Here is a 13862-nt window from a genome sequence, read left to right as displayed (position 1 = left end):
GAGTTATTGAAGACAAGAAAGAGTTACGAAGACAGACAACAATATCAAAACAAACCAAAGCCAGTAAATAAGGACAGAAGGAAGTCTAGAGGAGGTTATTGGTGACTTCAGGCAGAGCATTTTCTCCGGTGGATAGAGCCAGATTATAGAAGACCAAAGAGTGAATGAGTGGATGAAGTAAGGGGAAGCATTTGGTCTGGGAAAGGAAGAAGCATGACAGAGACAGATAGGAGAGAATATGGCAGCAGAAAAGAGGATCTGAGAGGTTTTTTGAGGTGTTGGGGGGAAGTTAGATAGGAAAGACTTGAGTGGATACTTACAGTGGGAAGCAAGCCTGGCTAGAGAGAGAGGTTGATGACATATGGGGTATGATTGAGGTCTTGGTAGTAACCTTGGGGAGTCCAACAGGATGGGATAGGAAGACCATGAGGAAAGATTAATCAGCCTTGGATAAGGGGCTGGACACTTGATCTTAAGAAAAGAGGTAAAGGTGGTTTTGGTTACAATTAGTTTTTTTCTCCCTCTTTAAAAATTTGAAACAGGTACATCGGATGGGTTTAACGTGGAAGATTGTGAGTAAGAGGGTTTTTTAAAGTGGGTAGTGAAGTATGAAAATTTGTAATAGTTCTGAGATGGGTCTGAGAGAGACTCACCAGAATGCCTAGAATCTCCAGTAGACTACTCTTGCGTCTTAGGTTCGAAATTATAAATTTAGTGGTACTGGACTCTAGCAATGCTGTTTAGTCCAAAAGAGGAAAGAAATAGGAGAATGATCATTTTAAAATGTAAAAATTATTTAAATACATAAATAATAAAGTAATTTGTTGATTGAAAATATGTTGGGATAAAATATGACCATTTCTGAAGATTGTTATATTTGCTACATAGTCCTATGTATTAATTTTAGCTACCAAATTTATTTTTACATGTATATTTTCTTAGGCTTAATAATATAAATGTATCCTTTGAAATTAAAATTAATTTCTCTCTATTAATTTGTAATAGCTGATTGGTGTTGAGTTGCTGAATGTTTTGCACCGCCTCCTATTGACCTGGAATCCGCCATCCGTCCAGCTGCTGGTGACTGGAGTTGTACAACAGATAGTAAGAGCTGCTCAGGATTATTTGCAGGAAAAGAGAAACACTCTAAGTGAGTGCTAGAAATTACACTAACTTTGAAGAGATTATTTGTACTCTTAATTTGAAATATTAATGCCAGGTAGTTTTTAATTTAAAGTTAACCATACATTTAGAAAATTTGCAATTGATTTTGCTTTCATTAGAAAGAACCAAATGAAACTGCTTGTTTTCAACTATTTTTCTCCTTCAAAACTATCAACTTCGTATGTTTCAGCCTAACATATGTGTTACTCCTATTATGAAATATATTTCTAATAAAAATACCTAACAAAAGTTTTCAAAGTGAAAAATGAATTGCCCTTTACTTTTAAGGGAGAGATCAGTAAACAGAATTCTAGTAAGGCAGAGAATTACTCCGAGAAAGACACGGCATCAGACATTTAGTTGTAAATTACTTTGAAAGAATTTATCATATATACTTCTTGTGTTGTTTATCTGCTATTTGTTATTTTTTACTGAGAATTTCACCGATTTTTTTTTTCACCCAAGATGAAGATGGTACAGAAAAAGAATCCTGTCCTGTATTAGGAGAAGGAGGTGACAGTGGTGGTCTTATTCCTGGAAAATCTCTTGTGTTTGCAACTATGGAACTGTTGATGTTCATTTTAGTTCGGCATATGCCACATCTCAGTACCAAGATGTCGGACTCTCCAAGTCATGTAGCCACTAAAACTCGACTGTCAGAAGAAAGTGCTCGTTTGGTGGCAGCCACAGTTACCATACTCTCTGACTTACCATCCCTTTGTTCACCTGCTGGTACGTATTGATCACTGTTTGGAAATGTATTATACTATATTAGGCAAAGATGAGCTTGCCTTTGATTTTTAAGTGCTATTATGACTTATTTTCTTCTTAAATTTCAGTGTGAATGGAAAAGTAGGTCTTTTTTAAGTAGCCTAAGACTAAAGATTTAAAAACCCAAAAACCCAAGATAATCCTTTCAGATATATTTCAAACTCTGGCAAAGAGACAGAACCACAGCTTGAAGGAGGATATTGAGTGTTAGCAGTCAGACATAAAGTGGAATTACTAAACCCTTCATTTTCTAATCTGGTTGCCACGCTCCAGCAACACTGACAAACTACAGAGATGCCAGAGGAGAGTGACAGCCGACTCTAAGGAGCGACCAAAGAAATTATAGCTGAAAAAGAGTAGCTGTCTGCAGACACATGAAGAACTATTGGATAAAAAAATAGACTTCCCCTCTGTTATCTAGAAGGTAGAGATAGTATCAGGAGATATAAAAGTGAATTTCAGCTCAACACAAGCCTACAGATGTGAAAATAGTGAATTCTCCATCATTGAAGCTTTGCAAGCAGACACAATGACTACATGTGAGAGTGGTGAAGGGAGTCTTTCATTGAGTGGGCGATTGAATTTGATGATCTTAAAGTTCTTTCAGCTACAAATCCTAGGATTCTTTCATTTCTTTTTGTAATTTTTTTTTAATCATTTTCCTGGCTGGTTAGTACACTGATGTAGTACTGAGGCTGATTTAGTACAATGAGATTGATTACTTTTCTTGGAATTGCTACATGATTCACCAAGTTTCTCAGATGCTTCTCAAAGTACTTGGTAGGTTTTTTTTTTTCCATCTGTTTTTCTACCTTCCTTCTTTGTTTTCATTATGAAGGGCATGACATATTAAATAGGTGAAATATTGGAAGTAATAAAAACAAGGCAAGTTGGGAAAAGAAAGAAAATATTAATTGTCTTCTTTGAAATAACTTGTGACTTTCTTATTTTCTTTTTCAAACATTGAATTATAGTAATAGTGCAATAAATGTTGTATAAATAAAAGAAAAAGAATAATATTAAGCCACAGTCAATTGTAAGAAAACCTCATAAACAATTGAAACAACTGTAATATGGAAACTGAAGTAGTTATGAGGTAATCTGATTTATCTTTATTTCAGGATGTATGACAATCCTGCCCACGATTCTGTTTTTAATTGCAAGAATATTGAAAGACACAGCAATAAAGTCTGCAGATAATCAGGTTCCTCCCCCGGTCAGCGCAGCTCTTCAAGGAATCAAAAGTATTGTGACACTTTCATTGGCCAAAACTGAGGATACTCAAAAACAGTGGACCGCTCTAATTCGTAGCACTCTCGCATGCATCCTAGAATATTCTCAACCAGGTAACCTAATCAGTTTTAAATTTTTAAATTTATTAGCATATGTGTTCCCTAATAATTGAAGGAGCTAGTCAGAAAACTGCTGTGTAATGCTGAATCAACTCAAAGAGGTGTTTTAGTCCCATCTTTCAGATGTGAATTTTAGTTCCCTTTCTGGATGTTGACTCTGAATGCCTTTGTCTTAGCACTTACATACATACTGGGAGATTTTCCCAAAAAGAAAGGATGTAGACATATAAAACTCATAGTTGTTTTGAACTCCTATGTAGTTATCCACTTATATTATCAATTATTATTCATTCCCCTGTCAGTGGATATTTTTACTTTTTCTGATTTTTTTCCAATTATAAAACTTGTCTCAGTGAACATATTTGTAAAGTCCTCATGCACATAAGCTATGAGATTTTCTAGGGCATACCCCTAGCAGTGGAATTGATAACACATCTTAATTTTGTCAGCCCATAGCTCAGTGGTAGAGAGCGTGCATGAGGTCCCAGATTCAATCCCCAGTACCTCCATTTAAAAAAAAAAAACAAAAAAAACTTGATTATCTCCACCCACCCAAAAAAAAAAAAGATTAGTTTTATCAGACATTGCCAAATTGCTCTCCAAAGTAGCTACATGAATTTACACTTCTACCAGCAGTGTATGATCCCCCACCAATACATATTTCAGACTTTTAAATTTTGCTACCTGATAGGTAAAAACGTCCTCTTATTGTTTTAATTGGCATTTTTCATTTTCCTAGTGAGTATAAGCATTTTTCATGTTTGTGTTTAATTTGGGGGAAAATGCTTGTTCATAGTTTTGTCCGTTTTTCTTCTGTGTTTGACTTTTTATTTCATTTTACTTCTGTTGTAAATGTGAAAGAATTGAAAACAAAGAAGAGTAATTAAAGATTTGCCATATTGCCTATTAAAACATTTCCACACTATCTAAAACTGTGGAGTGGGCCCAAGAGTGAACAGATAGGGCAATGAGACAGAACTGATTGCTTTAAAACAGACATTCACACACATGAGAGTATAACACATGATAAAGGCACATTCATTATTCTTCAAATGGTTTGTGTCAGTAGCCATTTGAGATACCCGTTCCAGTTAGGCCCTCTTCTTACATCATGATTCAAAATAAATACAAGGTAAGTTAAAATGATAATGTAAAAATTTTTAAATAGATAAACGAAAATATAAGTGAATCTTTTATGTCAGAATAGCAAAGGACTATGTAAGTGGAAGTCAATGGTAAATATCACAGAGGAAAATATCAATTGTTTTGGACAATAGAATTTAACTTCTATTTGTCAAAACAATGTACATTAAAAGACAGGTGATAAATCCTAAAAGTTCTTATCAGAAGGACAAAAGTTTTTTTCGATTTCTTTACTTTTGTATCTATATGAGATGAGATGGTGGATGTTCGTTAAACTTATTGTGGTAATCATTTTATGATGTATGTAAGTCAAATCATTATGATGTACATCTTAAACTTACCTCGTGCTGTATGTCTATTATATCTCAATAAAACTGGAAGAAAAAAATTTTTAAAGCAAAAGATAGCTGAAATAAAGAAACTGACAATAATATTTATATCAGCGTTAATATCATTAATATACAAAGAAGTCTTACAAGGAAAACATTGAACACCAAATATAAGAAAGAAGAAAGGAAGGAGCACACATAAAAAAAAAGGAAATAGAGATACCCACTAAGCTATAAAAAAATTAGCCACATTATTCTATAAGCAAAGAAAACAAATAAAAACAAAATAATCTAACTTTATACCTGTAAAACTGATTTTTTTTTTAAATGTGAGTATGTACAGGTGGAATCGGTACCAGAATATTTTCATGCTTTGCTGAAGGGAGTTTAAAACAGGGAAATCAATTCTGCAAAATGTACAAAGAACCTTTAAGAATTCATACTGTGACCTCTTTGATCAAAAACTTATTTTGAAGATTATTTATCACAGTCTGTTTTACAATAATGAAAATATTAAAGTGATAAATATAACTATCTGGTAGTGGGAAAAATATTAAATATATGATGATATATTCATTTGGATTATATATCCATTATATCTATTAAAAATCATGTTTATAAATAACTATATATAAAAAGACTAACCCAGACCAGAAGAAATTAATCAAAAATATAGAAATTAAACTTAAACTATCTCTGGATGGTAGTATTACAAGTTTTATTTTCTTTCCTATACCTTTGTTATACTTTAAACAATGACCATGTACTATTTTTATTATCTGATTTTTTTTTTAGTATTAATATTTGGAAGGAACAACTTATATGAGTTTTATTAATGTTACTAAAACTATTTTAGCTTTATCATGAGTTAATATTTTGCTTTTTAAGGTAAATTTTTAACAAACTAAAGAAACATTAAATACTGTAATTATATTTACATGTAATATATTTATGTGCAGATAAATAGATATAACAAGAAAAAAGTAGTTAGGAATTCATTAAAAATATAAATATTATTTTCATTTTCATGGGAAGTGTCCATAGTCAATAATCATATATTTTTTAATTGTCCATTATAAAGAAGATTTTGATATTTTATCCATCTTGTTCGTTCATCTAGATGAATTTAAAGGTATAAGAGTATTAACTTGCCTAAGATAATCTGTTCAGAACTGAATTCTGAGTAGGCATAGTCAGTATGAAGTAGAGATCAAGACCCCAGATTTATTTGTATAGTATTGGTGAGCAAGGCAAGCAGAATTTCTTACTTTACAAGAAAAGTTTTATAATAGAGAATTTCCCTCGTGGAAATCATATTTCGTATTATAAAACCTGAGACTTCCACTTTAAAAAATGTACCAGTGTATGTATGTGGACACATACGCACACAAATAAATCTCCCTGAATGTAATGAATCACTCTTAAGATTGCTATAATTTTTTTTTTCATTTTTAAAGCCTTCAGCTTTGAAATAGATTTTAGACATTTAAAAAAATTACAAGAATATTATAGGGAACTCCAGTGAACTTCTCCTATATTCACCAATTGTTAACATTTGCCACATATGTTTTATTACTCTCTAATCTATGTATGAATATTATCATTATTAATTTTGCTGAACCATTTGAGAATTGTAATCATCATGACTCTTTACTCCTAAATACTTCATGGATATCCTGAGAACAAGAACAGTCTCTTACATAACCACTGAAGAATTATCAAATTTAGGCAATTTAACATTGATACAAGGCTCCTATTGTTCATATGCAAATTTCACCAGTTGTCCTAATAATGACTTTCATAGAACTTGTTTCTTTTTATCTAGAATACAGTCCAGGATCATGCACTGTATTTAGTTGTCAAGAATGCTTTAGTCTTCTTTAAGGCAGTTCCTCTGCTTTTGTCTTTCATGACATTGATGTTTTTTAAGAGTACAGACCATCTATTTTATAGACTGTTCTTTGATTTGGTACTGTCTGACTTTATTTTGTCATGGTCAGATTCAGGTTATGAGTACAGCTGTCTTTCTCAGTGCATCATATAAGGAGGCATATAATATTGCTTTGCCCTGTTACTGAGAATCCTAACTGTAGTGACTTAAGTTGGTGTCTGCCATGTTTCTCCGCTCTAAAGTTGACATTTTTCCCATTTACAATTAGAACAGAATTTGCAGGGAGATACTTTAAGACTATGTCTGTTGTCTGTCCCTTATCAAGCCTTCACCCAGTGTTTTTTAGCATTTGCTGTACTTGAATCAGTTATTACTATGATAATATCAAGATGATAATTTTCTGGCTTCTACATCTATTTCTTTCTTTTGTATTTATTCGTTGGCATTCTGCTGAAAGGAAGAGCTTTTTCTTTGCCCTCCCTGTATTATCATATGTTCGTGCATTAGTGTCACTACAGCATTTAATGTTTCTTTAGTTTGTTAAAAATCTACCTTAAAAAGCATTTTGACATGCCCCCATTATTTCTTGAGCACTTCCTTACTTTCTGGCATTAAGATATAACAGACTCAGCTTGTATTTTCCCTGTTACTGTTCTGGAATCACTCATTTCTCTCAAAAGCCCTGGTTCTTTTTAGTAAAGAATGCCAAATCTTCTTAAATTCTTAAAATTAGATGCCAAATCTTCTTTAAGTCACAATTTAAAAATAAAATGTTATTTTTCTGACAAAAATTGCTTGTAAGGTCACAAACTCTGAGTTAGAGATTATTTTCATTTCACCTAGAATAGCATTTCTTCAGTGGAGTTCTCAGGTTTTTAACATATATGGGTTAGGTTATTGTAAATTGGGTAAATCTTTCAAATTTTACATCTTTTTGTTGTTGTTGTTCTTTATGTTAACAGGCTTCTTCTCATCTGTCATTCTTAGGTCATTCTATTTTATGAAAAGCTAGTACCCTCATTATGAGAGAATGTTAGCAAATCAAATATATCTGTTCATAATTCTAATAAAGTACAGATTATCACTGAGTATTTATAGCTGCCAAATTAGCCCAAATTCACATATAAAGAATGTTGATAAGTTCAGCTGTAGAAGAAATGATAATCACAAAATAGTTTGGGTCTCCTATTTTATTAAATGTTCAGTAATATCTTTAGAATAAATGTACATGTTTCCTACATTTCTAATTACATATTGTATCACCATTAAGTTAAAGAATCTATTCCTAAATAAATGATTGCAATAGCAGGAAATTTTTTTAAATTATGAGAATACTGTCTTCAGGAAATTGTGTGAGTTTTTTTTATTTATGGTTGTATAGAATTTACAGGTTTCATGTTTACTAAATAGAAAAGTAAGCTCACTAAAAAAGTCTACTCTAGATTTGTAAATTACTTAGAATATCTTATGATCATTTAACTTTGTTGGAAGAGGAGTATTTGGAAATTTCTGATCAATCTAACTCCAAAGAAGTTAAATGAATTTTAAGTAATTTTATACTTTCATGTTATATTTTATATTAAAATTTTTTTGCATATTAGAGTTCTTGTTAGGATGTATGTCTGAATGTTTTTCAATTAATATTGTACCATTTGGAAAAACAAGGAGAGAGGACTTAACTACAGGGACTTCTGATAAAGTGTCCCCTGTGTCCTTAGTAATAGATGAGTTCTATTCATAAAGTTGTTTATGGACTGTGTTACATTGAAGGAACGAACACACTGCTGTAGAAGTTGCTGGGGAGAGAGGGTTACTGCTCAAAACTGAAATTTCAAAACATTTCAGAAATAGCATACTGCCTTCATTTTTTATATATATCAATATTTCCTTATTCATATATTTCAGAAGATACTGTGCCTGCACCTGATGAAGTAAGCATGCTAACAGCAATTGCACTCTTCCTGTGGTCTGCTAGTAGTGAAATAATAGGAGTCCAGTCACTACAGAATGGCTGCATGAACAGATTTAAAAATGCATTAAATTCATGTGACCCGTGGGTAAGTTACACTTAAAACATAGTGGTGAACCTTCCACTTTATCAGGAAAATTTCAGATTGATTCATTAAAATGTGTGATACATCAAATGAAAATGTAAGTGTTTGCTATATGGCTTTTCAACAGAAAACTGGAAAAGATCACTGGTTTAAGCATTTCAGGAGACATGTGTATGTTCATTTACATATGCAGAAATTCCCCAGTATCTAAAATATTTGATTAACCCTGGCCTATATTGATAGAGACTTTACATACTTCTGTTTTTGTTTTTTTTTAATTGAAGTATAGTCAGTTTACAATGTTCTGTCAATTTCTGGTAGACAGCATGTTTCAGTCATACATATACATACATATATTCCTTTTCATATTATTTTTCATACAACTATGAAACTATATATCATATATATATATATATATCATATATCATATAACTATAAGATACTGATTATAGTTCCCTGTGCTATACAGTATAAACTTGTTACGTGTTTCTGTTTTTCTTTGTTTCTTAATGACATCAATGGCATTAAAGGATAAATATATATTATAACATGTTTTAATGGGCTTATTTTGGAAACTCTAGGTTTTTTAGAAAGTAAGTTTTATTGTTTTACAGTGTCAAAGTCTGAACTAATGATTCTCAAACATGCTGCATATCAGGAAAAAAAAAAAACAGCTTAGTTAACATCTACCATTACCTTCCTGAATCAGAATCTCTAGATGTGTGGTCCAAAGATCTGTATTTTAAAAACATTTCCCACGTAATTTTTATGTCCAGCAGTGTTTGGCAACTTCTCTTCTCCAAAGCACTGAAACAGTTTTCTTTCATTGTTTTTTCCATATGTTGATGTATTGATGAACCTTCCTTCCTTTTTTTTTTTTTTTTTGGTTTGTTTGTTTGTTATTAATATGAAGTCTTTCTAATATAAAGTAGAGCCACTGAGACCTTACTTTCTAAACCTTGAACACTTAAATTGATAGAAGCAGTCATTTTAGGGAATCCTAGAAATGGAGCTGAGGCGTGTAAGTAATGTATGTGTATAGCTTTGTTTGGCATCATTCAAATAATAGCTTTCCATGCTAAATATGTTAGGTTAAAGTGGGAGAGACAATTGTAAATTAAAGAAAGAATTAAAAACAGAAATTAGAATTCCTGATTTCTAGTTTCTTACTACAGAAATATACAAATTATATAAGCAGTGGTAATTTGGCAATTAACATATAAGGAATGTTTATTTGATTAATTTCTTTTCAGTTAGGTTTATTTAGTTAGCATATTAGAAGTTTTATCACTCCATTTCCATAAAAAGAAGGAAAAGGCATTAATTCATCTCACATTTCTATTTTCAGCCTGCAGTATTGCTTCTTTTCAGTATTAAGTACATATTAAGATGTAATGTGATTGTAGAGCAGATAAGAACTGTCATATATGTAAATTAATGAAATAATTTTCTCATATAGGTTCAAGCCAAATGTTACCAGCTTCTCCTGTCAGTCTTTCAACATTCCAATCGTGCCCTTTCAACCCCCTATATCCATTCATTAGCTCCAATAGTAGTTGAAAAGCTAAAAGCTGTCGAAAGAAACAGACCAGCCAGTAACACAGAACTTTTAGCTGTTCAAGAAGGAATCAAAGTTCTTGAAACATTGGTTGCTCTTGGGGAGGAACAGAACAGTAAGTATTTTCCTATAAAAGGCCACTAGTCTAAAATGAAGATTTGTGTTATGTATAAATCTTGTTCGATGTTAGACACAGGTCATTGCAACAGAAGTTTACTAGAGGTGGTTACTATCTGAAAGCTTAATGTTTTTGCTTATGTTAACAAAATAGGGTTAATTTATATTTATATTTTAAGAGATTAAAATAAATTACTGATGGCATTTCAACCCATGGATTTTTTTTATTTTCTAGGAATGTACTTTTTAAGAACTGGGGAAAATGTGGACGTTTAATAGATTTTTTAAAATAATACGTTTTGATGTTCATAATAGAGGTATAAAAACTTTATAACAAGTAGGACCAGAGAGTATTCATACCAAACATCATTATTAAAAATACCTCAAAATTTGAAATGTTTAAATTATTATTTTTTAATTTAAGGACAACCTACAATATACATCCATTTAACCAGACACTTATGTAGCTTAACACCTATTCCTCTTTATTCCCTGCCAAGGCTTGATTTCATCACAATTCAAAATTTATCTTTAAAAATAAAGCTTTTAATTGTTACAGAAAGACTGTACTTTTTAAATTACTACCTTATGATTGAATGTAAGCTGTTTCCAATTTTTCAAGATCATGAATAACTGAGATGAGTATTCTTATATAAATGTCTTTGCACACTTTTTAAATTTATTCTATCAAATAAATGCCTTTAAGTGAAATTTCTGAGTCAAAAGGAATGCACACCTTTTTATATTACCTCATTACTGTCCAAATAAAAATTATTTATATCAATTTTTTCTATCAAATTTTTTCCTCTTTTTGAAAAAATTTCACAAGAGATTGGAAAGGTAATAAAGATTTTTTTAAAAAAACTAATGCTGTTAGCTTCCCTACGAAGTAATAATCCAGAACTATCAGAGTGGAAGAGAAGAACACAGAAGTGATTATGAAAAAAAGATTGGTCTTACTTGATGATTAACTGCTTATAGGGACAAGAGAAAGAGAAGAGCCAAATATTACTATGTTACCTGGAAGAAAGATGAAAGCAGTGTTAAGACTGGAAAAGTCAGGAAGAAGAGCTGGTTGGGAGGAGTTCATAAGTTTAGTTGAAATTAGATATTAACCAATTTTTGGGGTAGAAATATTATTACTGACATCATGGCCCATGTGTGGTAACTCAGCATAATTTTATCTTTATTTTTATTTTACTCACTGTAAACTCCATAAACATGGGGACTAAATCTTATTTATTCTGTAATCCCAGCACTGAGCTTATTGACTTTTTGCATAGTCAGTATTTAAAATATGTATGAGTTGAATGACTCTTGGGATCAATTCCTGAACAGGTGCCCTAATTTAGGTAGGGAAGAGAGTCTTATGCTTTTTCAAATACTTCTCTATTATTTGAATTCTTTTAACAGCAAGAATATATTTATATATTATTTATGGAATTAAATAGTTTAATAGTTAGACTTCAACAATGTTCATGAAATAAAATAACCCTTTAATTTTCCATTTAAAAGTCAATTAATTTAAGATATGAAATAAGCAAAGCAGTGTAGCTTTAATTCTTCAACCAACCAATTTTTAATACTTAGTATTAATGAGTTATATCAACAACAAGCACCATCATGATTTCTTCATTTTTTTAAAGAACTGCCTCACTCAGATACAGATGTTTTTGTACTAAAGCAAGACTTCTAGGAGGTAGAGAAAGCAATTGGCATTTAAGAAAAATTAAAACTAAATCTAAGGCTAAATGCCAAGCAAAACCGAAGGTAAATTGTCACCATCACATTAATGTCACGTATAGTCATCATTCCTTTCATGATATCCTAATGAATGCTTTAGGTTTCTGTTCCCTATTCCAACCTCCCTATTCTGGAATACCCTTAAAAATTTTGTAATTTTATTCTCAAAATACACTTTACCAGATGGTAATCGTAAGGTGTTCATTCCTTTTTAACCTTTTAACAGTATTTTTTTTAATATAAAACAAATTAATATAAGTGTAAAATATACAATCTTAACAGGAAATCAAACCTGGTTTCCTATCCTAACATGGCTTGGGTAATTAGGAAATATTCAATATTAATTATGAGTAATTATTGAGGTCTAAAATAGACTCTGCATGTTTACTTGTACTTTATTATAATTTAGACTACTGTGGTAATTGCCTACTTTTAAAATAAAAGTTTATTGTAATTTTCAGATTCATGACCATCTTCAGACTTTTTACCTTTGTCATTTGCAGGAGTCCAATTACTTGCTCTTTTAGTTCCTACTTTGATCTCCTACCTGCTGGATGAAAATTCTTTTGCCTCAGCAAGCACAGTTTCCAAAGATCTTCATGAGTTTGCACTCCAGAATTTAATGCATATTGGACCTCTGTATCCACACGCTTTCAAGACAGTAATGGGAGCGGCTCCTGAGTTGAAAGTACGTTTGGAAACTGCTGTTAGGGCAAGCCAGGCTAGCAAAGCTAAAGCAGCTGCCAGGCAGCCAGCCCCTACCGTGCATTCTGCACCAACAATTAAGCTAAAAACAAGTTTTTTTTAATTTGCTATTGCATTCATTTTTGTTTATATTGTCAACTAGCACCTAATTAGTGATAGCCACAGTATCATTCCAGTCTGTAGGTTCTACTTTATTTGTATATAGGAATTACATGCCTCTGAGTAGGTTTAGTGAAATAATGCTCACACTGGTTTCTGATTTTGAAGGAATGATTTTTTTTTAATCATGTGGTGAATGTGCTTTTATTTTTTCCTGATAATGTTTCTCTTTTATTCATTAATTTATTTTTTAAACACTGAGCCATAGTCTTTTAAATTAAATGCAGAAAAAATTGTATCATGTAGTTGGGTGGCTTATTGATATTGTCAGGGAAAAAATAGGGAAATATCCAGTACCTGTTATGAAAAAAATTAATTGAAGAGCAAGCAGAATTTGAATTTTGAGGTATTTAGCATAATGGAAAGTATCTGTTTCATGGTGTATATATATTAAGAATAAAGTCACATTTTCTTAGCATTTCTCAGACTGTCCTTACCTTTCTGTTAGAACTTTTTACTTTCATATTAGATTACTAAATTATGCTTGTGTGCATTTTAGTTAATTGAATTAAAACTCTCATTTAAAGATCCATTAAAATGTTTCAAATGTGGAATAATACTTTGCTTCTCTTTAATGGCTAAAATTTGGCCTTGGTTATGCTTTGTAATTACAGAGAGCCTTGAGTGTTCTGGCTATGATGCTTAGTTTCATTCATCAAATATTTATTGAGTGCCTCCCATGTATAAGGCATCAGGCTAGGTGCTGCAGGGCATACAAAAATGAATTAGTCATAATTATAGTTATGCCAGTCTCTCATGCAATGGGAATTTTACCACGTCAAAAAGATAATTGATGAAATGAATGTTTGCCCCATGTTTAGCACATTTTAAACACCAAGTTGTACCAGACTGTGTTACATAGACTGTATTTTCAAA

The 13862-nt window shown here is 31.6% G+C and overlaps 1 protein-coding gene across 1 annotated transcript in view; it reads left to right on the top strand.

The window, feature by feature from the left end:
- Positions 1-13540, top strand: part of HEATR5B (HEAT repeat containing 5B) — an 89563-nt gene extending 76023 nt beyond the window's left edge. Inside the window, exons 31-36 of the mRNA XM_006192760.3 lie at positions 1006-1150; positions 1630-1896; positions 3057-3281; positions 8556-8707; positions 10164-10377; positions 12626-13540. Coding sequence (XP_006192822.1) covers positions 1006-1150; positions 1630-1896; positions 3057-3281; positions 8556-8707; positions 10164-10377; positions 12626-12930 — 1308 coding nt within the window. The 3' untranslated portion in view covers positions 12931-13540. The remainder of the gene's footprint in view (positions 1-1005; positions 1151-1629; positions 1897-3056; positions 3282-8555; positions 8708-10163; positions 10378-12625) is intronic.
- Positions 13541-13862: the final 322 nt, after the last annotated feature.

The sequence above is a fragment of the Camelus ferus genome, chromosome 15 (genome assembly GCF_009834535.1).
Source record: "Camelus ferus isolate YT-003-E chromosome 15, BCGSAC_Cfer_1.0, whole genome shotgun sequence".
In the NCBI taxonomy this organism is placed as follows: domain Eukaryota; kingdom Metazoa; phylum Chordata; class Mammalia; order Artiodactyla; family Camelidae; genus Camelus; species Camelus ferus.
Note: the sequence above shows the minus strand (reverse complement) of the source record. Positions and strands in the feature narration are given on the sequence as shown.